The sequence below is a fragment of the Diadema antillarum genome, unplaced genomic scaffold, assembly GCF_040938485.1.
Source record: "Diadema antillarum isolate AM-2024a unplaced genomic scaffold, OU_Dant_1.0 scf00000172, whole genome shotgun sequence".
NCBI lineage: Eukaryota > Metazoa > Echinodermata > Echinoidea > Diadematoida > Diadematidae > Diadema > Diadema antillarum.
In genome coordinates, this window is record NW_027271061.1 from 787,547 (window position 1) to 814,024 (window position 26,478).

Genomic DNA, 26,478 nt, shown 5'->3' on the forward strand with positions numbered 1-26,478 from the left:
CTTTTATTTCACACTAAATATTGAATATTCGTCTTTCTTCTAACTTAGATTAGCTTACGCCCTGACATACTAGTACAAAACATACATATCATTTATAGCGTCTATCCTATCGATGCTGATATTCACTTCATTACCTTTATTTGGATCAGCCTGGCTGGCGAGGATGGTTTACTGAGACTTGTGAAATAATTATTACTGTAATAATATTTTCAAATGGATCGTGTCTGGGAGATATCTGTAGCCAAGCCATCCAAGAATGCTCATATTACAGGCCCATAGCACTCATAAATACACTTCATTTGATGAGGTAAGTGATAAACGGCCAGAAATGATACGTGATGTCAGCATTCATCTCCTTAATCAGTTTTTCCCTGCAACGAAACGGCCACCTATTTCATCATTCCCTCGACCCATGGCCATGACTTCAATTGCACTCCCACTTTTGGGTTGTTATTGTTTCCTATTCCTTGTTCTGATCTCTTTGATTCAATCCATGAACCCCTCGATGATACTGCGTCACTGTTCCTCTGAGTTGGGCGGCATGTAGGCGTGATCGAACGGCATACCGATCATAGGATCATGGGATGATTGTCTCTGGTTGTTTGCCACTCGACCTACCCCAAAGAAAGAAAAAAGAAACAAAGAGAGGGAGAGGAACGAAATAAAGGAAGAGAAGAAGAAGAAGAAGAAGAAGAAGAGAGAGAGAAAAAAACCTCATGAGTAAAACATACATAGACGAACGAGTGTTAATCTTGTGCGGTTTCTGTCGTTTGATCATGTTTTTCTTTCTACTCAACAAAGCAGGAAACATGCCGAACAATATCTAACGTCTCAGAAGAGACAAGTGCAATTTTAGTATTCATATTAGAGGGTATAAGGATGAATTACATTTCTTCAAAACGTGCCAAATCGTGAACTTATTGTCACTTATAGCGAGTTTAGTTGAGCGGTATAGCTTGAAATATGGTTGAATATATTGTTCATTTAGATTATGACCTTTTTCATGACTATGCTATATTGCTATCATATAAGTATGGGAACGTCAGGACCATTTCTTTAAAAATGCCACTAATATTACTTCTATATGCACAAACAGCTTGCGGATGGAAATGACAGAGTAATACGGTTGACAGCTTCCACACAAGTAAGAATCTTTATTTTTTTTCCGTCGATGTTTCAGAAATTGTTCAACCCTGTCTTAGCTCAGCATCGCTCACGATTATCTTGGCATCCTTGAGAAATTGCAATTTCCTTCTTTGAATGCTAGTGCCTCTGATATTCTCAAGGTTTGATGCCAAACTCGTCGCGAAAAGACTCAGTGTAGGGTGTCTATCTATAATTTACGATGAGTAATGAAGAAACCGCCACAAGATGACTTCTTTGAAGGAAGACTTGTTTGAAATTGAAATGGGTATTGTTGTGAAGTTTTTCAATGTTTGATATTGCATGTAACAATGCTTGACGCCGAAACAACAGCATCTCTTGAAATCTTGCTAAAAAATCCGAAAGGTGCAAAGTCATGTGAATGCGTCAGTCAGTGAATTAAAGTAAGTATCAAATACATTTTTAACAACCACCAATGTATTCTTATGTTACGTAGATAAAACAAAGTATCTTTTCTTCTTTTCTCTGTCCCATCTTTCCACCCCGCGCAATTAGTGAATAACAGATATAAAAAGACCTACGAAGTTTGCAAACTCTTATGACATGCGCTCTTAGGTAATTTTAATGCTATTTCAAGATCTATACGGGCTATTCATGTGCCGGTCAACTAAATCTATATTCACAATTGACAATGACCTTCTCGTTTTGGGAATGTACTTTGATATGTGCTGAATTATTAGGAATATAGCAGTTCTCTGTTGGTGGGTATGCGCAATAAAATTGTTTATCAAATTGATTACCATCGCGATAAAAGGCAAAGACTCGCCCAAGAACAGACAGACAGCCAGACAGACAGACACACAGACACACGCACAAACATACAAACACAAGTTTTATCAGATGAAAGAAGCAAGAGACATTTCGTAGGAAACTTATAGCAGCAGCTGCGACAAGGTTTTTCCAATGGAATCAGTTAAGACAGCTCCCTGACGGATATCAATACAGGAAATTGTACAATTCATCGGCCAAGCCATGTTGTCTGTCTGCGCTGGGGCTCGAACGCCAGGTACCGGCTGGAATCAAGCCAACCTGTCGCCAGGGGTGGCCCTATAGACTGCTGCGCATATCTCTCTGTGACCTTACAGCTTATCTCCCTCGTATGGTCAAGGTCATGGGGGCGCCCCTATTTCGCCAGGTACGTACTTCGAGTATGCTGACGGATCATGACCTCGTGAGAACACCTTTGGGGCGAAATGCTGCGGATTTCACGCCGCCGCAGTTCATATCATAAGCACATGCTATGCTAATAATCAGGTCGCACTATAATTTTTTTTTTTTTTTTTTTTAACAAGCGGGAAGGTTTGAGAACCTGAAGAAACGCAACTGAACCAAAGATGACAAGTTCTGAACAACATGGAAGCTTGTTATGTCAGATATCATACTCTACCTGGTCTTCTGTTGAAATTGTGATACCGTTGATCATATACTGTAACACACCGTTGATGTAAAGCAGAATATATTAGTATTATAACTGGTTACATTCAGGACTTAGCTGCAAGACAATCACTACAATTAAAGGCACAGTAAAAACATACTGGAACGAAATTCAACGAATGTTAATCCTCTCTTTCCACAGAAAGAAATTGATTTGATTTGTGGTAGGATATGTCGACGTTTCATAATTTGTTCTATCAAATTTGCCTCATTCGCTTTAATCACACCTCAATTTTCAGGCAATCAATGTTCTTTTGTTCGTTTATGTATGACTCACGAGGAAGCTCTCTTGGAAATTATGATGAGCTGCACATCTCGAGTCATATTTCCTGTACCTGTATTCATTCATTATAATCATTATCATTTTTTTTATTATTAAACGTATATCAAACGTATAAAGTCATTGAAAATGAAACTCTGCCTAATACTGTCTGGTTTCGTTCTCATTCGAGGGGGTCGAAAGTTTAGTTCAGTTGACGGAAAGAGGCTCAGAAATCGTCCTCGTTGACTGCAATCAGTTCTTCTCATTAACCTTGAGACTGAAAGGATATCACAGTTCGGCTAACCCACATGTCTTCCGCTGAATCTATTTTATCACATGAACCCTATTCCGTATCCAAGCAACAGAATATAAAAAAAAATAACGTTTATACAAACAGTATACCGCAACGCAAGGTGGTTATATCATGTACATGTACCTTGAATTGATATTAGTCATCAGTTACCTTCCAGAAAAAATGCAGGGGGATTTTCATATTCTAGACATAACAAGCTGCTGTTGGTTATTGTTTTTATTGTCGTTATATACAGCAAATATTGCATATAGTAACAAACCCTATCCAAATGACGACTGTAAAGGCTTATTATATTCTTGACCGGTTTAAAGTTAGTCTGGAAAGAAAGAATAAGATTTTATAAGCACAACCACTAAAATTTGACTCCCACCAAAAACAAACAAACAAACAAACAAACAAACAATTTCATAACTTTTTTGTTTTGGGTTATACGCATGAGTCAGCCTGGTGATTGGTGCCCATCTTATAAGAGTTCCTTCAAACAAACAAACAAACAAACAAACAAACAAACAAACAAACAAACAAACAAACAAACAAGCAACAACAAAACAAACGGTTTTTTTTCTTCTGCTATAAAAGTGCATGTGGGCCTATAACAAAATGTTATTCCGGCTAAATTACTTCAAAATATTGATCACTCTAATCAAGATATGAGACTGGGGCCTAATTACATTTGAACAAAAAATCTGGAAATACATCGCCATGCGTAGGAAACCTTATGGCAAAGTTTGTGACAATTAGATGTGACACCGTTAAAGGGGAATTCTACTGACTTCTTTTCCCCCACTGGTGAGTTAGAACAGTTCATTTGAGGGGTGTTGGGAGTAAGCAGACCTGAGAGACCTTTCTACGAACCCTTCTCGACAACATTGTTTGTGACAGGCGTTGTTCATAAAAACATGTTCTACACAGTCACGTGGTTTCATCATGTCATCATGTCACGTGACAACCTTTTTCTCATTGTTCCCTTAGTCACACCCTTTCGAGGAATGGTGCTTTATTCAGTGGATTTCCCCCGTTATAGTGTGAGATTATTAGATGGCGAAGCACTCAAGTTCAGTTATTTTTTCCCCTTGCTCTCCTAGGTGTGAACCATTTCTTTCACGTCACAATTTCGCTAAGTGAGCACATACCACGACTATGGTAACGGGGAGAATAACTCATAAAGTCAACGCAGGAATAAACGATCGATGAATAGGTCTATCCCCCTATCTCCTCCTCCCCCTGTCTATCTTCCAGTCCATCTATTCATATATCTGTCTATATCATCTACTTATCTTTCTATGTATCCATCTCCATCCTTCATAAAAATGACGATAAACAAAAAACCAAATCGTTGATGTACCTGATATATCTTTTTCATGCAAAGATTTGAAAAATACAGTTTTTTGCCCAATTTGAATAAAACTATTTCTCCACAATGGAAAAGTTAAGAAATCAGATCCTTCTGCACGATATAAAGGGACATGGCAGAAAATACATCTTTCCAAAGTAGATTTGCATTGTATAGCTTGGTGTTCATGATGTACTCATCGTGATCTTCAACGTGTCACTTTAGAACATCCTTCCCTGTAATTAGCGACATTAATCCACAGTAGCATATATATGAATATTCTATTTCAATTTCCCTTTTTAGTTAAAATTTCAATTATTCATAACACTTTTTTCAAGGAATACAATGAAAATACGAAAGCACATTAATGATGATTATGCTCCAAGATAACTCTGCGTTTACTAAACAGGCATTGCCAACTCTTTTTTTTTTTTACCTTTGGATTTCCATGAAATTCATGGGTGAACCATTTTGTCGAAGGAATGTACCATGCACGGAGCAGGATTCGAACAGGAGATCCCCTAGGTGAGAGTCCAAAGTCTCATACCACAGACTCCCCTACTTTCAAAAGTCTCGTAGCGGTATAGGCATAACACGAGAGAGTGTCAGAAATGATTATGGGTTATACGCATGAGTCAGCATGGTGCTTGGTGCCCGTTTTATAAGACTTCCTTCAGTATAGCAAATATCAAAATAATGTGATGACTTAGATGATTTTGCGAGCCCCACTGATTGACCTAAAAAGAAAAAGAAAAACCAAAAAGACAGGATGAACACAGACGAGCTCACATACATCGTCATGCGTAGGAAACTTTATGGCAACGTTTGTGACAATCAAATGTGACACCGTCTACTGTTCTAACTCACTAGTGGGGGAAAAGAAGTCAGTTTGCCAACTGCTGAACATTTTGTGAGTTAACATTCTGTTTAAGTTTTTTTTTTGTTAAAATAGCCTCCATGCCAAATATACGTCTTGCTTAATTCATCAACAGCTGCAGCTGTGACTTAAGCTGGGACTTCTAGGGACTGCTTTGGCCCCCACCCAAGAACCGCATCTTCATCGTCAGTGGGTGGGTCCCTTTCGAGCGCGCCCTCTAAACTGTGAATGTGAACATTCGCTTCATGTTTGAGTTGACTTTATAACATAGAATAAGTGACAAAAATCAAACAAAAATTGAATGGATGAAGACTATCATTAACAGGGGCGGATCCAGGAATTCCGGAAAGGGGAGGGGGCGCATGGTCCCCTTTCATTTTTTCCATTTACTTCTTTTATTTTTAACAAAAAAAAAAATAAAGCGGGGGCGTGCCTGGTGCGCCCCCTGGATCCGCCACAATCAGAGATAAGGAAAAAAGCTATGTCAAGTTTCATGTGTTTTCACTAATTGGTAGAATCATTGGTCGTACCCATAAAAGTACATATGAGATAACGATGCGCTGTCGTCCTTTGCACACCTTTTTGTCAATGAATTGTACAACCTTTGTCCCCATTCCCATGCACATGAATGTTGAATCATTTTACCTCTATAATAATTTGATGTGAACGATATAATTTCGCCTTCTTGAAGTGATGATTAAAAGACGATTTAGTGAAAATATGAGCCAAAGTATGTAGATAAGAGACTTTATTGGGAGATTGTGATATTTTCTCCTCATTGTTATTATCTCCTCATCTTTTCAGTTGATTGGGACCAGCGTCATCATTATTTTCGTGCAAAACATGCGCACTTTTCATATGCCATGAAATTTCGACAAAAGTTCTACCATTTTGTTTGCTTGATTTTACTTATTCAGAATGTTCGTGAAAGTCGCTTAAAGATGGAGGAGGTATAAGCCTGCTAATGGCACAGCTTGCTGTTATGTGTCGTATTGTTACGTTGCCTATTGTTAATGCAAGACACCCCCCCCCCCCCCCCCCCCCCGCGGCTACCGTGGATTTCACCCTCACGATCTGATATCACCATGGGGGATTCTTGCCATTGACTGGTCTTCGCACTGTGCAGCATAAAACGTGTCTGTTCCATAATTCAACTTCCTCCGCACTTAATATGAACGTTCAAAGACAACTTTTTCTCCTTGGCGGAAGAAGGGGAAGGAAAAAAAATGTTGGATGCCGTACAGCTTCACCTGGTGAAGACTGCTGACTCAACGTGCAAATCAAATTACGGTCATAATTCTAGTTTGTTTGACTTTAATGCATAATGATCAAGGAACAACGGGACCAGTATTTCTGCTTTGAAGGGAAAATCCAATCCAAAAAAGTTAGTCTGATAAAAAAGAGTAAAATTTTACGAATATTCAATGCTAAAAATCGGATGAAAAATAAGGAAGTTATGAAATTTTAAAATGTTGCTTATTTCTGCAAAACAGCTCTTTTACAGTGGATATGAATATGCAAATGAGTGAGCTGACCATGTCATAACCTCACAATTTTCCATTGATCGTGTACAAAAATGACGAAAATTCAATGTTTCTCTCACTGAAGTTTAAAACATGATGTTATTCCTGATTGAATAAATCAGAATAGTGATCAGTTAGATATATCAGGATTTGAGCCTCGGGCATAATTGCATTTGAATGAAAAACTGGAAATTTCAAAACTTTATGTACAAACTATATGGCAAGTTGTGAGGGTATGACAAGCTCACTTTGCTATTTGCACATTTATATCGACCGTTCAAGAACTGTTTCCTGAAAAATTAGCGAAACTTCAAAATATCATAACTTCCTTATTTTTCTGTTTTTCACCCGATTTCAGTCGAAAATTTTCCGTTGAACTTATAATATTTTGCTCTTTCTTATTAGACTAACTTATATTGGCCTGGATTTCCTCTTTAAGTCCCACGTGATGGATTATGCAATGATGCTTAATAAGCGCCTTGCGTATGGGCATTACCGTTGCTTCCAGCACTCGAACCACAGATTTCATATAATGAGAGTCTCGTTCTGTCTAGTTTTTTTTTTTTTCCTCGAAAGTCATAGTTTTACATTGATCACCGAAACAGGTATACATTATGTGGTAGAGGTGCGTTATAGGTACTTCACTAGAAAAGACGATTTGGCGCTCTGACAAGGGGGAAAAGAGAAGATGAGATTAGAGTTCGTTGGCATTTCGGAAGGTCATGTGGGACCTGAGCCAGCTGCAAAATGATGTATGGATCATCTCCACTTTGTGTTCCCTAACCTTTAAAAAGCCCCCAGTATTCCTTCCTCTTGTGTTTTCTTGCTTTATTTCTTCCTTCATATTATTATCTCTCACTGTACACCATATCCCCCTCTCTCCCCTCCCTTTTCTTCTACTTTTTTTCTTTTACACTGTCTGTTGCCATTCGTCAGACTGTCTGTCTGTTAGTCTGTCTGCACGCAGTTCTCTACCTCCCCATTCCCATCCCCTGTTCATGATATTTCTTGCGAGGCTCTTATTTCCTTATGAGAAAACAACATAACCGCATTCCAAGTAGCGGGCTCACCACGAACATAATCACGAGGACATATTTTTGTCCCTCAGGAGTGAGAAAAGAAAAAAAATATATATATATATCAGAGAGGGGAAGGGAAGGGAAAAAAAGGAGGGAGGAACAACTTTCAAACTCATCACAGATCTTGCTGGTGCGGGGCAGAGGAAGACTTTCCTTTCGATACGAACAATCAGCTGCCAAGATAGCTGAGCTCAATTTCCGCAAAGGAATATTGGGACGTCGCAACGGGTCCACTTCTCTTGCTCGATTTCACTTTTGAAATCAAATGCGACATGATTTCAAGGCCGCAGTCATGTTAACCTTAGTCGTCTGGCATTTCGCGCTGTATTCTGTATTCTTTCTCAGTACTGGTAAAAGTGATAGCCTTAACTCTTTTTTTAAATAAACAATAATAGTCATCCATATCAATGATGATATTATTCTGAATAAAATCAGCTATAATGGAAGTTAGTGAATAGCAAATGGTTTTCAGCACAGTCGGATAATCGTCTAGAAAATTAATATTTACACTGTTTGATTTTCTTTCAAATCACCGCTACGTCACCTGCAGCTTGTGGTGATGTAATTTTGTTTTAGGACTTTTTATTCATATTTTGATAATCCCATTGTTCAGCATATTTTAAAGATTTCAACAGTTCTCTCTGTTCAATATTATGCCAATTTGTGTCAATTTGTGTTATTATGTCAATTTGAAGAAGGTGGGATGGTATTTTTCCTGTTTATCGTTAAAGTCCCTTACCTCTTGATAATTGCAGTGTTCCCTCAGCTACGGCTTTATCAATGGATCGTTGGTAGAGCGGGTTCAGCTGCCCGCTCCGGACTCTGCCATAAGGATACCCCTGAGCTTGGTGCTGCTGCTGCTGCTGGTGGTGGTGCTGTTGTTGTTGCAGGTACCGTTGGTTTTGCTGTTGCTGCTGTTGTAGCATGTACTGCTGTAGTTGTCGCTGGTAGTTCTCCTGTTGTTGCATGTATTGCTGTCGCTGTCGCTCGTACTCCTCCTGCTCCCGCTCGTATTGCCGCTGCATCCGCCAGTTCGGCTGAGGCTGCTGGCGATACTGCTGTCCTGAGTAGGGCTGGTAGTATTGCTCCGTACTTTCATCCTGTCGCTGCTGCATCCTCTGCTCTTGCTCCTGCTTCTGTCGATGTCGACGACGAATCTGTTGTCGCCTTTTCTGTAGCAGGACTTCGACCTCGTTGGATGACAGTCCCGCTGCCAGAGCATTCTCCGACAGCGTCTTCCGTTTACTTCCCCGTCGTCCCGGCCGCCGGATGCTCTGGCTGCCCGACGAACCGCTAGAGCCACCCTGTCCTCTCTGACCTGTTCAGATGAGTAAACAGTGAGCTTTGAGTTGTGTTGATAATACATGTATTACAATTGAACTTCTCAAAAGAGCGTTTGTTTTGTAGTGAATAGAGTGCAGTGTTTTGTTCTTTTTTATATTTGTATCACCTCTATGTTTGAATTGATTTTGTTTCGTTCTATATCTTTGATTTGTTCTGTTTATGTCAAACACGTTGTTCACGGCCTCTCTGAAAAACAGCATGTTGGCTGATTGCGGGCGATTAGATAAAATCAACAAACAAACAAACAAAAAAAAACAAACAAACAAACAAGCAACAACTGCACGCAATAAGTCAATATTGTGCCAGTATTGTATAAAATGTTACACTGGCGCTATTTTTTCCATCGTTGTTCATTCAAATTTAGATGTAGACACAACATCCAGTTGTCTTTCTTGTTCATGAAACTGCGGTCCCTGATGATAGTGAGATTTGATGGCTCTCCAGAACTTCTTATGTCATACTTTCCAAAAAAAAAGAAAAAAAAAAGAGAGAAACTTTTGAGGGTATTAATGTCTCTATCTGAGGACACAGGTTTACAACCCGGAGGAAAGGAACGAGACTTCTGCTATCATAGATACAGGTGAACCAAAACTTTGGCAGACCATGAAAATATACACCTGTTATGTTGTCCTTTCGACAGTCCGCGTATCAGGAAGTCGACTAATAACCAGTTTTTGGTGTTCATGCGCACCTCGACACTGCAAATTACTGGAGCCTGTGCTAAGTATACGATTGTGTAATTTTATCACTCTCTACTCATTCAAAATAGGTTCACTGATTCCAGGAACATTTTGTGTGTTTTGATGTTAGCAAGTTTTACAACCAAACACATTTTGGAACATATTGTAGATATAAAAGCGTGTAAATTAAATCTGTTCGACTGGACTAAACTTATGAAAATAAGTAAGTCCAGCAAGTCCAGTCGAACAGATTTGATTTACACGCTTTCAGCATACTACCTGGATGAATCAAAATCTACATCGATATAAGATTCATGTATAGGTCATGGATGAATGCCATGAATCTTCTGTACCTATGTCATTCATGTCATTTCATCATTATTTTTCCTAATATTGCTGCCCTGTTGAGCAGTTCAAACCAGTGTTTGGTATGTTATAGACAAGATAGGGAAAGAGAGAACGTGAAATATGGATTTCAAAATATTTGCTGGTCATGTAGTTCCTCCAACACAATTCTACATCGATCAGCATAGAAACTTTTGAGTTGTCCACTCCGAAACTTTTATCGATATGTACACACCACTGCATACTTATCACACATTACACGCAGTTGACATGTTTCAAGTGAAATGCAGAAAAATATGATAAATATAATATTATATCATAATTATATAATAATAATCTTATGATGTAAGTAATATGATATAATATGATATAATATAATATGATATGATATAATATAATATAATATAATATAATATAATATAATATAATATAATATAATATAATATAATATTTATAAGATTATATAATGTGCAATGTCATGTAGATATGGAAATATGGAAAAAAATGGAAATATGTTGAATGTTCTTTATTCTTTCTTTATATCGTTGTGACATCACAAGCTATAGTAGCCTTTTCATCCAGCCGTGACTGAGCAGAAACTTCAAAAATTCATAACATTTTGACGGATTGTCCGATTTTGCTCAAACTCTCACTGATGTGTTCTACTAATATTGCTGCATTCACTCAGCCCACATGTCTATGAGGTGATCTTGTCCTTTAAATGATAATAATGATGATAATAATACTAATAAAATCATCATGTTTTGATGGTTATAGTCACCTCTCTGGTTCTGAGCCGTCTGGAGAGACTGGTGGACCACTTCGTTGGAGCCGGAATCCTGCGGCCATCCGCCCACGTACGACAGAGGCATTAATGTGACGAAACTCGACCTCATGGTGAAAGTATCACCGAACGGTTGTCGAGACGGTGGTTGTGTCACTTCTGGCCTCGATGTGGATTCAACATAGGATGGCCAATTCGTCAGCCTGAGTTTTGGTCTTCTCGTTGGCCGGGTCGTTGGCGCACTCGCCGTGGTGGCTGTCGGGGTCGCAGTCGCCGCGACAGTGGTTGTCGGAGTGGTGGTTGTTGGGGCGGTAGTGGTGGGACTTGGAGGTGCTAGCTTAGGTTTAAGCTCTTCAGAAATTACAAAGAAGGTATAAAAGTTATAACGTTAAAGTTGCAATATCCTGATGATATTAGCTATTACTTATTACATCACATGTAGGCCCTAGATAAGACACTTCAGCCTATCTCTCTGTATGCCTCTGGCTCTTCGTTTTCATATTATTTTCCATTTCACATCTCGAAAAAACCTAATGTGCATGGTTCTTATAACACCCACGCAAATATAGATATAGGGCTTTCGAAGTAAACGACGAGTTTTACACAAAAACAAAGAATACTATACAGCAAGCACATTGCACTCGCAAGAACACAGACAATTCAATAAATTTACATGTTGATTCCATCATTCTTTCATTTTTATGTGGAAGTGAAAAGAGAGTTGTGTATTCCGGTTATTTAGCTACAAGTAGCGAGAAACTATTTCTAAGCCCTTGCCACCAAAATACGTGTAAATAACAGTATGAAAATTATACTACTTTTTATGTAGATCAAACCCCGTTCCTCAAGAAGACGAGAAGACGTTGTCACGCCAAAGCAACAACAAAATAACCGCACTATAGGAAATCAAACAAGTTGTTATCAATTTTGACGGCACCGCTATGTGGCATTTTGAATTCAATGTATTAAACATAATGACTTCAATACACAGCTATTTCCCCCTCCAAACAAAATACTGTGGATTATTTTTCCTGGTTACCGTAGATGGTAACTGTTGTATATCCCCCGCGTGATCTTGTGTTTGGCATGGGGCTAGTTTGTAGCTCCATGTGTTTGGTAACAGGGATTGTGTAGTGGGGAACATCTGCTCTTGCACTGATGAGGAACGAAGGGAAATCGAGCTTCACAACACGTTTCCTACCATAAAGCGGCTCCTAACATGCCTACGCTTTCCCATTCTGTCAAGCCTTGAGCACTGAGGAGTGAGGAACGGCAATCGTGTGGGAAGGGTTGCCGCGAACAGATTAACTACTATAATTTACGGCTCAGACGATTGGACCGGGCGAAACATCAAATCGAATTTTCCCGACCGGAAGTCGATATGTTCACCGAGCCTTCTAAGCAGAAGCCTGCGTCATACAGGAATTCATGTCGTCATTTCCGGTGAAGTAAAAGGTTGTGGTAAAATGGCGGGAAACAGGGAGCAGACAACTGCCCCTCACATCATGTAGGTGCCTTGGAAAGGACCCTGGGATTCTAGTCTTGCTTCTATAAAGACTGAAAGGGGGACATGATGACCCCACTGAAATGAGAACTTTTGAGAGCGACATAGCTGGATGAGCTATATAGTATTAAATGCTAATCTACAGTCTGATCACAGCTCCATGGTCTGATGTTTCTGTACTCTCTTTGTACCCGAGATGGATGGAAACCCTTGATAGGGAATAATGATGTGGAGTTCCAATTTTAAATTGGAGATGACTGTAGGTAATTCCCACCTCCCTGCTGTAGGTATCAATCAACATACACTCGTCTGCTAGTGATGTAATAAATGATGTTTGTTTGTGATTGTGATGGCTTACACATTTTAAGACTTTACCAACGAGTACTTTACGGCTGTGGATTTCGTGCCAACTTCTCTTCCTTTAATGATGGGAAAAATCTGCAATCACGAGCCGGATTTGTATAGCACGATTCTTCCGTTTCAAATGAACTTTGATTTTTTTTTTTTTTTATCTCTCTCATTCAAAATATCATTGACAGAATCCCGCCAAAGAAATGTGCTGGTTAACTGCACTTTTGCACGGTAAAAACGAAAGCGATAGTCAGAGTCAAGTATCATTCTCTGTGTACTTTGTTTTGTTTCAGGTTGTCAGCATGTAGCCAATGGACTGTTCTTTTCATTATTAACTCCCACTTTGACCAGCGAGTATCTCGCCAGTTTTCACTGTCACAGATTGAAATACACAGTAAAACCAATGATACTGATCACTTCCACTTTTTCCATCATAATACACGATGGGTCCCCTAATTGCGGACTTGAAGAGGAAATCCACCCCCCCCCCCCAAAAAAAAAAAGAGAAAAATATTCCGTACAGAAAATGACAAATATCGGATAAGAAAGAAGATTATATTTTGAAATCACACATTTCTTTTTTCGCAAAACACTTCTTGACCAGTCCTTTATGTATATTCAAATGAGCGAGTTGATGATGTCATACCCTAACATTTTTCCATTGTCCCAGAAACCCGAAAAAAAAATGGTTTAATTAGAGAGCGACGCCAGTGCATAATCATATCATTGCGTGCTGCTCCATAAATGAGTCATTTGCTATTTACTTTCCTCTAAAGGTCTAAAAAGACATTAAACTTTTAATTGATTAGTATAACGACAGTTGTTTCCGTGAGTATTGTAAATATTTAGCCTCCCTTCCCCCTATAGCTCTTTAAAAATTGGGTTGTCTGTAAAATCATCCTTAAATGAAATGCGGTTGTCGTGTTAGTTTGCTGGAAAAAAAAAACACATTTTCCTTTCGTGATCTGCCATGCACTTCTCTGACAAATTCAGGGTCTTACTAATTCATTGTATCGCATGTGATGTAATTCTTATTTGTTATTTGTCGGGTTTAATGATACCAACTATTTCTTTCTCGAAAGTGAAAGGAAAATTCGGCAATCATTTCCCATTTTTCCTTGGAAGGAAATCATTTAAATCAACCTATAACAGTCCCATGGACGTTTGAGCAAAGTTAGACAAATCGCTACACTGGGCAAATTTTCTTTTCAAGTAGGTCTCTCCCAACATGGCACAATGACTGGTAATATCTCTGTCTCTGTCTCATACAAGTCGAGAACTCTTGCTTCCTTTTTTTTTTTTTTGAAAGATTGGCATTTTATTACACATGTATTAAAAAAGAGTATATACTCGAGTATTCATTGAATTTACATAAACACAGAAATTTCCTACTCTCATGAACATGATTGAAGATTTGTATCAATTGGACACTGCTTTCCCACTATCCATCATGACGAAAACATGTATTCGAGAAAATACGAAATCGGGACATTTCGAGGTCTAAAGCAAATAAGCAGTATACTGTGTTATCAAGCAGGCGTGGCAAACCTAATTTTCTGAACGTGCCCACTGACATGACTGATTTTTTTTTTTTTTTTTTTTTGTCGAGATGAATTCATAGTCACTGCATTCTTATGCATCGTAGAAGTATATTATGTGTGTAAGCAAGGAAGTGAGACGAAACGCAACTCCCTGGTGTAAGTATAGATATAAGTTGATCAACCATAAGTATTTGTTAAACTTGAAACTTTGCTTGAAATGTGTATGTATGCTTTCCCTTTTCCCTTTTACTGATGAACACAGGTGGGTCGGGATAATCAATCTATCACGGAATTGCTTTGTTCTGAAAATGAAAGGGAAAAATCCTGGCAGAAGTAAAGCTTACTTTTGCATCTTGGTGCTGAAACGCATCCGGTGAGCGAGTAATCGTCCGGGTATCCGCCGAAGAAGAAGGGGACGTACTCGTAGTTTTCATGCCTCGGCTTATCCGCTTGGTCAAAACGCACGCAGATGAACCGCATGTCATCGCAGGTTAGCCCCGTGGCGTCGAGGTTGAACGGAATGTTCTTGAACTTTGGGAACGGCTTTCCCTTCCGGTACTTCTGGGCTCGCTGGTCTGATGTCAAGACATTCTTGGTCACGCTGTAGGCGAAACCTTCGCCCTGTCGGTTTTCGCTGGCCCATACCGTCATGTTCCAAAGGTTGTGGCCATGCACACCGGTGGTTCTCTTGTTTTCCTTGAAAATCATGGAAACGTTAAGGCTGAGTTTGTTCGTTCGCCCCGGAAGTATTTTAGGGGTCGACAATATCTTTACCGTGGGGGACACGCGGCTTACATTGACATCTGAGAGAAAAAAAGAGGGAAAAGGAAACATGATAATAAAATGCACAAAGCTATTTCATCAGCAAATTCAGAACAATGTTGGTGCAGTAGTACGTTACTGTATATCTAATTACCGTTGTCGACGTAGATCGGTCCAACCTCACCTAAAGGGAATCAATCAGCAACATGATAATAAAATGCACAAAGCTATTTCATCAGCAAATTCAGAACAATGTTGGTGCAGCAGTACGTTACTGTATATCTAATTACCGTTATCGACCTAGATCGGTCCAACCTCACCTAAAGGGAATCAATCAGCAACATGATGATAAAATGCACAAAGCTATTTCATCTGCAAATTCAGAACAATGTTGGTGCAGTAGTACGTTACTGTATATCTAATTACCGTTGTCGACCTAGATCGGTCCAACCTCACCTAAAGGGAATCAATCAGCAACATAAAAAAACGGATGAGAGGAAACCAAACGTGCTTATATAATAGTGATAAACTGAATTCATCATTGAATTTGTAATAATGCAATGAACTAAAGCAAATATGTGGCTATCCTTCCCATGAATCATGACACAGAAAATACCTGAACTTATCAGTATATCTCTGTACAGTTATGAATGCATTATTGACGCAATGGCCAAATCTATGATCGCATGAAACCAAAACAGTGACTTGATTTTATATATCTACCTACGTGTATGAAAAAGAATATTCAGATTGGACAATAAAGATAAAATTGAAAAATGAAATTGATAATTTAGAAGCTCTCCTCAATGAGCAAAAGTATTAATGTTATTTTTGGAGGATGATACTTTCTTGGATCGCCTCGAATCTACTGATACAGTATGTACATTTATGCTGGTTTGCTCATTTACGCGATCATTTAAAAGTAGAAACGCTCATGAGTACGGATATTGGCAGTCAGGAAACAAATCATGTGATCGGATGCTGCTCTGAAAGTGTGAAATATGATGATAACATCAGAGAGAAGTTATTACGTATGTCACGAATGTGTATTCATTAAGGAGAACATCATAAGCAGCATGCTAACGCAGGACTTACGTACAAGCATGTCCGCGAAGAGGAAGAAAAAACTTCTTTTATCAGAGCTGAACCGAATGGCTGTGACATTTAAAAGTGTGTCTTCCTCAAAGACTAATATCAAACTGTGCCTTTAACCTGAGACATGCCGAATTCTGAAATTTCCATAGATTTAATACACAGACAGTCAGGTCCCCGTAGGGAATGGGTTCAGTCTGATAGAAGGTACAGGGAATACAGCGGCACGTTCCACATAAAATTTATTGATGAATGCAGTTGGTCTCTAGACAATGGGTATGACCAATTAACAGTGATGACACAAGAAAGCTGATGAGAACAGGTCCTAACAATACACATGTACTTCAACAAGTCCATTTCTTGTACGCACGCACTGATCCTTTAGCTCTTTTATGATGTTTGTTGTAAGCAGACAAATAGCCAGAACTCACAGTAAAATCTCAAAGACGTTAGAAAATTCAAAAAGATTTTCTTTGACAGTGCATTTATGCGTTAATTCAACTTCAGTTGTTACCTTACTTATCTGTAAGTTATGTTACTGTACTTGTGTTCTTTCTTCACCATTTTTTTTTACCTTGGCTCTATAGAGCGACATTGTCTATGACGATCGCGGTAGAATTTGAGAAATGATAGGATCAAAAAGTTATGATTTTTTTCCTTTGTAGATCTAAGCATGAATCAGGATTATTGATTAAATTATGTATTCACTCACTTATCTGTTCGTGTATAATGCTCATCTGCCCATCGATTCATTCATTTATTCATTCATTCATTCGTTTATACATTCATTAATGCTTCTATGCATTCATTCATTCTTTCTTTCATTCATTCATTCATTCATTCATTCATTCATTCATTCATTCATTCATTCATTCATTCATTCATTCATTCATTCATTCATTCATTCATTCATTCAGTCATTCAGTCAGTCAGTCAGTCAGTCAGTCCGTCCCTATTGCCGAGATTTTACGCGCTGAAATGGAGGTTCTCACGACAACGATTCTGGGGTGGTTGCCAACGAATGCTCCAGCGGGGAACAATGACTTCGCGAAGCCAGAGGAAACGAGGATTCAAAGTGGCGAAGAAGAAAACTGGCCAGGTATGAGAGAAGACGTCGCGCATTCCGGATCAAGCGGTGTCCAGGACAGGCCGTATTAACCCAGATTATGATCGAAACCTCGTGCGTTTTGGCACAGATCCGTCCGTCATGGTTTCGCAAAGGATTCGACTAGAACGAGTTGAAAGAATGAGGCCGCCTAATTCCGACACCGGTCACAACTTTCTTTCAGCGTGACTCGTGTGTCGAGCAAAATTCCCTAAGAAGCGCAGATTCATGGCTATTTGCTGACTTACCACAATTTGACTTCATACTTTTATTTCCTCCTTGGAAGAAACAAGATTAACTCTGTCTGACCACCTGCAACTGTACGGCATAAGATTCCATTGGAAATTTGACGATAATCTAGTCTAGACTTGAGGCAAAAGTAGGTTGCTGCTTAAGGTAGTCAGCAGCTTGACTGATAAAACTGGGCAATCAAGACAACGTGCATGATACTTATACAACGTGCGTTTGCATGGATTGTTTGAAAAGGAAAATATAAATTTTGCCAAAAAGTTTTATACTTTCATTTTTCACTTCAGGCACACTATATCAAACAGAATTGGTTCCATTTCACATAGTCTCCGAGTAAGTAGGTCCCCACTCCTTCTTTATCTCGTCTTATCGCAATTGCTACTCATTTTTTCGTTTTTGTTTTCTCTTTTAATCACCCACAATAAAGTACGCTGATAAGAAAAAATGATGTTGATACTAATGACAGGAACAATTTCGACAACAACAATGAAGTAGTAATGATATCGAGCATTGATAAATCTCAATGAAGATAGATTGAATAATAAAACTCATAATCATTTTAATAACAATGAAAGCAATATCATTTTACAAAGATAATGGATCAACTCTAATTTCCTATACAGTATACTATTACGGCTTTAGGAGAAGGTGGAAATACTTACTCAAGTGTACTTATGTGTTTGAAGAGTTTAATCGCAAAACGTGTTAAGCGCCATTTCTTGACAATCTAAAGTAAGTCCACCATCAGAGAACAAAATTATAACCTTCCCAATGATATACTTCACTTTTTGTACGGCAAGGACTATTCTTGAAGTAATGCTTAATATTCCATATTTTCTTATTATCATCTCCGTTATTGTAAGCAAGTTTAATCGCACATATCTCAAATTGACCATAATGGAGTTAACTCGTTTTGCAACGAAACTCTTCGTTCGTGTCTGCGTGATTGTATACGTGTTTGGGATGACGAACGACGGATGACGATGCAGTGGCAGCTGAGAACATACTGCAGTGGATCTCATTTTAGAGTCACGATTGACCAGGCGCGTGCACGTAAAAGTGGCAGATCGTGATAACATAAATTTTTTTGATTGGATAATATGAGACTACGTGATAAGGCTCACCTCCAATTCATCTGCACGTAAATCAATCAGGGATATGCAACCACATAAATTGTGACTCAAACCTTTAACATATCCTGTTCATGAAGAAAGAAAAAAAAAAATCAAGCTTCGGAGTCATTTTCTGCCTTCCCATCTCTCTATGATCCCCCCGAGTCTTTTTAGCTTTTTAGCTATCTATAAACCTATCTCCCCCTTATCCCACCCTCTTCCTCTCTCTCTCTGTCTTTCTTCATTTCGGTATTCTCCTTATGTCTCTTTAATTCCTGCAGTCTGTCTGTCTGTTTGCCCCCCTCTCTCTATATATGTATCTTTCTATACCCATTCTATCTATTTATGTATATATCTATCTACATGTTGTACCTATATTTTTACCTATCTATCTACGTATATCTATACCTATCTATCTATCTATCTCTATCTATCTATCTATCTATCTATCTATCTATCTATCTATCTATCTATCTATCTATCTATCTATTTATTTATTTATCTGTCTATCTATCTATCATCTATCTATCTATCTATCTGTCTATATCTATCTATCTATTTATTTATTTATTTATTTATCTATCTATCTATATTATCATCTATCTATCTATCTATTTATCTATCTTTCTATCTATCTATCTATCATCTATCTATCTATCCGTCTCTATCTATCTATCTATCTATCTATCTATCTATCTATCTATCTATCTATTTATTTATCTATCTATCTATCTATCATCTATCTATCTGTCTATATCTATCTATCTATTTATTTATTTATTTATCTATCTATCTATCTATATTATCATCTATCTATCTATTTATCTATCTTTCTTTCTATCTATCTATCATCTATCTATCTATCCGTCTCTATCTATCTATCTATCTATCTATCTATCTATCTATCTATCTATCTAAATATCTATCTATCTATTTATTTATTTATTTATTTATCTATCTATCTATCTATCTATCATCTATCTATCTATCTATCTATCTATCTATCTGTCTATATCTATCTATCTATTCATTTATTTATTTATCTATCTATCTATCTATCTATATTATCATCTATCTATCTATCTATTTATCTATCTTTCTTTCTATCTATCTATCATCTATCTATCTATCCGTCTCTATCTATCTATCTATCTATCTATCTATCTATCTACCTATCTATCATCTATCTATCCGTATCTTCAAAGCTGTCTGTCATGCTGTCTGTATATTAATGTCTCTCCCACGTTTGATGCGATCCGGATCGTGAGGGAGAAGGATCCATGATTTTACACCCAAACAACTCCTCGTGTCCCGGATGTTCGAATTACGACCCCTCCCTCTTAAATAATGTGCGACCTTAACGCTAGATGTCACTTGATGTGTCGCCCGTCCTTTAAAGTTTAAACCTTCAGAGTATGATGTTACTCAGAGGAGGGAAGGGGGAGGGAGATGAGGGAAGTTATATTTAAGACACCCTTTGATCTTCTGCTCTATTCAAACATGTTACAGGGCCTATATTGGCATGCAGTAACCATGGGGATGAAGCTCGTACATACTAAGATTGTTCAATAAGTACACACGTACTCGTGTAGTAATGTGCAATTTGTTATATCAAGATTAATTGGTTGAAGTTGTATAAAAAAAAGGGGGACAGAAGTGAACGCGAAGAGCGTTTGTATATTAAAAGGGGTTTAAAAAAGGACTTGTTCTGGTAAGAACAAGTTGAAATATTATAGGCACAGCAGTGACAATTTGATAGAAATTAGGTAAAAAGTAACGAAGTTATAAAACTGTGAAGTTTTACTAATATTCACAAAAACAGTTCTTGAACAGCCAATATTAATGTGCAAATGACTAATATGATGCTCGATCGCATTACAACTGCCATATACAGTAGTTTGTTTATAAGGTCTTGACATTTCTATTTTTTTTTTATTATCACCCTGTATCAAATCATTATAATGTTTGACTGATAATGATTTTGAAATTGTTTAGACATGAATAACATTATAAATATGCTATGCAACAAGTTAATATTTTTCAATGTTTTGTCCACGATCAGTGGAGGTCCCATATCGTACAAGCTTTGCTTTTTAGTGAGACCCTCCATTTCTAATTCCCATCCTTAAAAAAAAGGAAAATTGTGAGGAAACGACATTATCAGTTCACTCTTTGCAGATCCATATAAACTGCTGGAGAACTGGTTTGGCAGATATCTATAAGTGAAATTATACAATACTTATAATTTCCCCATTTTTATCGGATTCTGATCAGATTTTCACTGTTGAGCTTATGAAATTTTATTCTTTCTTTTCAGACTACTTTTAACTGGTCCGAAATTCCCCTCTTTACCACTATCTTTACTACTCTTCGTATTTGACTTTAGTTCTACTATATTTATGAATATTCCACTGTTTCGCCCCTCCCCCTTTCAATTCAACCCTCCAGTCCCCCCCCCCCCCACCATTGACGTCTCTAAACCCCATAGCGGACATCCTTTTGGGATATAGAAATACATAGTTTCATAGTTTGATCTTTCACGGCTTGCACTTGCAAGATAGATAACGAGGAACGCAGCTGTCCGTTCTAAACCATGTAACATGCAGCACGTGTACACACGTGAGTCAGAGTACACCAAGCTTTCCAAACGCTTTCCCCTAACAATCCTAAAATTGGCAATACTTCTATATAGACAGAGCAGCTAGTGGCCAAAAAAAAAAATGTATTTCACGTAATAAAACAAAATTACATGGTATTCATTCTCCACATAGGACCACTCGGCACTTTCCTGGCTACTTATGAAACCCTGTATGATAGATTTATATGAAAATATTATCATATTATCATCATATCATATATTATCATCTGCCAGCACACAGTTATCTCTACTAATACATACATATATATCATCTTTTCCAACTACAGGCAAACTCTTTCCGTAAGCTCACTCTTGCTGATTTCTGTCTTTGCCATTTAAGTTTAGCGTGGGGCCTACCACGGAGAACCGAGGAGATATACAGTCCTGGGTTAATATTTAAAGAGGAAATCCACTTAAAAGATAAATAAACTTCAAAAGAAAGAGAAAAAATTTCCTTCCAGAACGATACAAAAATGACTAAAATCAGATAAAAAACAGTTCTTGACCAGTTTCTATGAATATTCAAATGAGTAAGTTGATGATGTCATTATAATACCCTCACTATTTTTCATGTATGTTATATATGAAATCAGGATAAAAAAGTTATTTTAGCTAGAACAAGTAAAAGCATTTACTCATACTAAGATATAGCGAAGTTAACATTTATTCTTTTTTATTTTGGGTGGTTTTAAGGCAAGTTTTGCATTAATAAGCCTACAGCTAAAATGTGAGATTTTTTTTCATTTCTGTATACGAAATGAATAGGAAATTGTGACTGCATGACATCTTCAACTTGCTCATTTGAATATTCACAAGGACTGATGGTCAAGAAATGCTTTCCGAAAAAAAAAATGTGAAATTTCAAAATGTCATATATACCTTCCTCATTTCTATCCGATTTTTGTCAATTTGGTATACATCGTTCTCTTTCTTTTTAAATTTATTCATTTTTGGGGTGGATTTCCTCTTTATGGACTATAAGATGTGTTTCGTCTCTATTTCTTGTATTTGGAAGAACAATTATTTTGTTGGGTTTTTTTTTTTTTGTCATGCTGTCCTCGCATATTGACATTACCTTAATTTTAACACTTGCACGCATTCAGTGTGAAAATAGCAAGGGGCCATTGTAATGAAGTCTCATTATCCCCAACCCTATAAGATTAGATATAAAATGCCATGAGCTGATAGCATTTAGAAATCCATACTTTTAAAGATGCGATCTCGTGTTCAGATGTCAGCCTTGATCGTCGATAAACTTGTCTTATCTACACGATCTCCAAATTACTAAATTTAATGAGTGGGCCTACCACGAGACGAGCCGAGACGGGCTCTATGGTCGACATGTGTAGTTTATTTGTATGCTATCATTGGAGATATCAATCTGATGTTGTTTAAATGTGGGGCGACATGCAGGAAGACAGAGGGAAAATATGACTCAACTTTTTTATATTTCTTCCGCAAGCGTCTGCCAATAATTTTCCCCGTAGCGGCCGGACTGGGCTGCGCTTTGGTCAGACACGGAGCAGCTGCGGCTGCCAAATCGAGCTTCGACCCCTCGTCTACAGGAAGGGGTGGAATCATCTCCATCTTAACATTTTCTTTAAAGTATCTGCCGGACATTTCCTCCTATGAAATTCCCTTGACAATCCTGTCCTCTGTAGCGATACTTTAAGATTTGAATTCTTCTGGAAGACGTTTTTAGGCGAGCTATAAAAGATCTCCAGATTATCAAAAGGTCAAAGTATGTCCCAACTCAGAGGACACTCGAGGAGGGGGTTATAGAATCTAAAGTCAACAGACTGGATGACTAGGAGGTTTTAAAATACGATGATAAAGGGCACAGGATGGAGTTAACCTGAACCCATCGTTCCTTGTCTATGCTTGGGTACTCATTCAGTTTAAACTCACGTTCAAGTTTACTCCATTTACGGCAAAACATGATCACAGAATGACATTAAAGAAGTATAATTGTGTAACACTCTTATTTTTGGATCGTTGTTGATGGTAAAGCGTGGACTTGTAGGCGAGTGTTACTATGCAGTTGCCACCACTTGTAACACTTTTAAACTGAGTGTTACACTGAAGTATAAGTATAGTATCCGGATCAGTCCACAATGGTAATAATGCGAAGTGACGCGAATGAAGTCCAGCCAGAATGTATATTTCATTTTTCGAAATACAGAAAAATACGTGGTGGAAGTACAATTATTGATATAAACACTTGGCACTCCATGTCGAGCTCCCAATCGGGGCTGGAGTGTATCACAGATGAACCCTCTGCCGGGTGGTAAGAGGACTGGCAGCACCAGTGGTTCGGCTGAACTAGAACCAAGAACATGGGTTTACAGGAACATTTATACTTAAACTTGTGAATATATTATCTTTGGTACTTTTTCATAAAATGAAAGAGGAGATTATTATTTACTAATGTATATGCTGGATATTTCTAAGAAGGGCCATCCAAATTTGGGAAGGGGAAAGTTCTTATACCATTATTTGGTCATAAGATTTTATGAATGAAGTCACTACTCTGTTGTAGTGGTCGTCAGCACAGTGGAATGTACTGGTCTAGGAAGAAGTCAAAAACAAAGGGGTACATGGTGGGTGGAATGGGTCAGTGGGGACTGACCACTTTCCGAATAAACCAGTGCGTCATGCGTCATAATGCACTGCAAGGACGTTTGAAGGAGGCAAGTGAGGAGTGGGGAAAAGGACACAATTTTGGGTCTTACAATAATTGTATCAAAGAACAAAGTTAATAACAGTCGTAAAAATGTAACGATGCTAGTGATGATTACCAAAAGAAAATTGAACAGCAAAGTGATATGTTCTAGAGTAATCCTCCATTTCTACCTTTTTAATTCCTTGTAAAATCTCACTGTCACAACACTTATATACGGATAAGATGGCATACCTCTGTGTATATCTCTTCATGTCCACGGAAGTGCTAGTTTGTATAAAGTTATGTGCGGTTCGGCTGAATCTTATTGCAGACTAATATACGGTGGTATGATAGAGAAATCTATCATGATTATCACGCTGCATCGCCACGCTCCTGGTTCAGGTGATGTGTCAAGGGATAGCTATATCACCTTGGGCCTGTTTCATGAAGAGTTGCGATTGATCTTATCCTTGATCTTTTGAGCGTAACTCAGCGAATCGAACGTAAGATCAAGCCTGATCGTAAGTCTGCTTCATGAAGATACTTACATTTGATTTAAAGCACAGATTTAATTGCAGATTGAGCGTAATATAATATAATATATATATATATATATATATATATATATATATATATATATATATATATTATATTATATTTGGTATCAAACGCGCGAAAAGTTTGTTATTCCGAAGGTTTTAGTTATTCCGAAAATGAAACAAGGTTTGCTATTCAAAAGATTTGTTAATCAAAAAAACTTTCTTTGATCGTCTGATACACACTTCTCTCGTTGATATTTTATCAATGCCAGCTTGAGCATATAGTGTGGTTGCTACTATGGTTTGGTGATTAGCCCTATCCACCACACCGTGACATAATCGTGGTGTTGACTGTGTGATCGGTAGACCTCATGTGTCAGGTGGGTTGCCGATGATGACTTGCCCGGGAACAGAAGCCTGGTGTACCGTACAACTGTAAGTATTGTCTGTTCGTTAACCCTTTCACTCTCAAAGGCAGGAGCTGCAGCTTGTTAAACACTGCTTTGATTTCAAGAAAGGACCCTGCGAGTTGATGAGGTCACGAAACAGATAGCAGACAACAGAAAGAAGTGTGTTCAGGAACACACACGCAAACACGTTTTGACAATGCCCACTTCGTATGACTCATGACAGATTGTATGAAATACAAAAGGCTTACCTGGATAGAAGAGTGCATTGTTCTGAATGTGTCGCCAAGAAAATGAGAGAAGACTTTAAATTTAATCATTGTTAATATGACTAAGCAGAACTTCACAAGAGAATACAGACCAACAAAAACAGTCGGGAGTGTGTTTGAGTGATGCAACACACAGATGCCGCGGAACGTATCCCCCCCCCCCCCCCCACCCGCGCGGGGGCGTAGTAGTAGTACTTGTGGTTGAGTGGGTCAAGGGTTCAACGTTCAGTTAATCGTTATGCCATTCTCCTGATATTACTGCCAGTAGGCCTAATTGCCAGCAGTTGCGCCCAGTGCGCCCCCCTTAATTTCCAAAGCGAAAAAGTATAGCTACAAACGGCAGTTTTGGGACTGTAAAATGTCCAAATTTTCAAGTTCGCTCGCTCCGCTCGCTCGCATTTAATCGTTATGTCATTCTCCTTATGTTGCTGCCAGTAATTGCCAGTAGTTGCGCCCGGTGCGCCCCCTTAAATTCCAAAGCGAAAAAAAAAAAATACAGCTACAAACGACAGTTTTTTGGACTGTACGTCAAACCTTTCAAGCTCGCTCGCTCGCTCGCATTTAATTGTTATGCAATTCTCCTGATGTTGCTGCCAGTAATTTGTCGTTTCACACCGTCATTCCATAATCCATGTAAGGAAAACTTACAATGTTGCTCAATGACTGCGCTGTGGAATGTATCACATTCCGTTATGTATTGTAGTCCCCATTAAGTTTGCAGACTGACAGCGCACGCACACACGCGCACACACACATACACACGCACGCACGCACAAGCATACACACCCTCAAAATTACTTTTCCACGAAGTGCCCCCCCCCCCAATGTCTTGACCCACGGTACGCCACTAGACATAAATATCACAAACTTAAAAGAAACCAAGAGAAATGTGGATTGAGTGAAAGCAGCAACATTAGTAGAACACATCAGTGAAAGTTTGAGGAAAATCGGACAATCGATGGAAAAGTTATGCATTTTTAAAGTTTAAACATTTTTCATGAAAATTACACATTCCATCAGCTTGATACGTAAGGGTAGCAATTATTCCCCTGCTTTCTGAAAGCGGTTAGTCAAGTGCTCTTTTATGCTGTCATTATCCTAGAAAAGTG

The 26,478-nt window shown here is 38.3% G+C and overlaps 1 protein-coding gene across 1 annotated transcript in view; it reads right to left on the reverse strand.

Moving 5' to 3' along the window:
* Positions 1–516: 516 nt before the first annotated feature.
* LOC139722821 (uncharacterized) overlaps positions 517–26,478 on the reverse strand; it is a 28,288-nt gene continuing 2,326 nt past the window's right edge. Inside the window, exons 3-6 of the mRNA XM_071634116.1 lie at positions 14,879–15,337; positions 11,136–11,489; positions 8,725–9,303; positions 517–614 (exon numbers count right to left, since the gene is read on the reverse strand). Coding sequence (XP_071490217.1) covers positions 517–614; positions 8,725–9,303; positions 11,136–11,489; positions 14,879–15,337 — 1,490 coding nt within the window. The remainder of the gene's footprint in view (positions 615–8,724; positions 9,304–11,135; positions 11,490–14,878; positions 15,338–26,478) is intronic.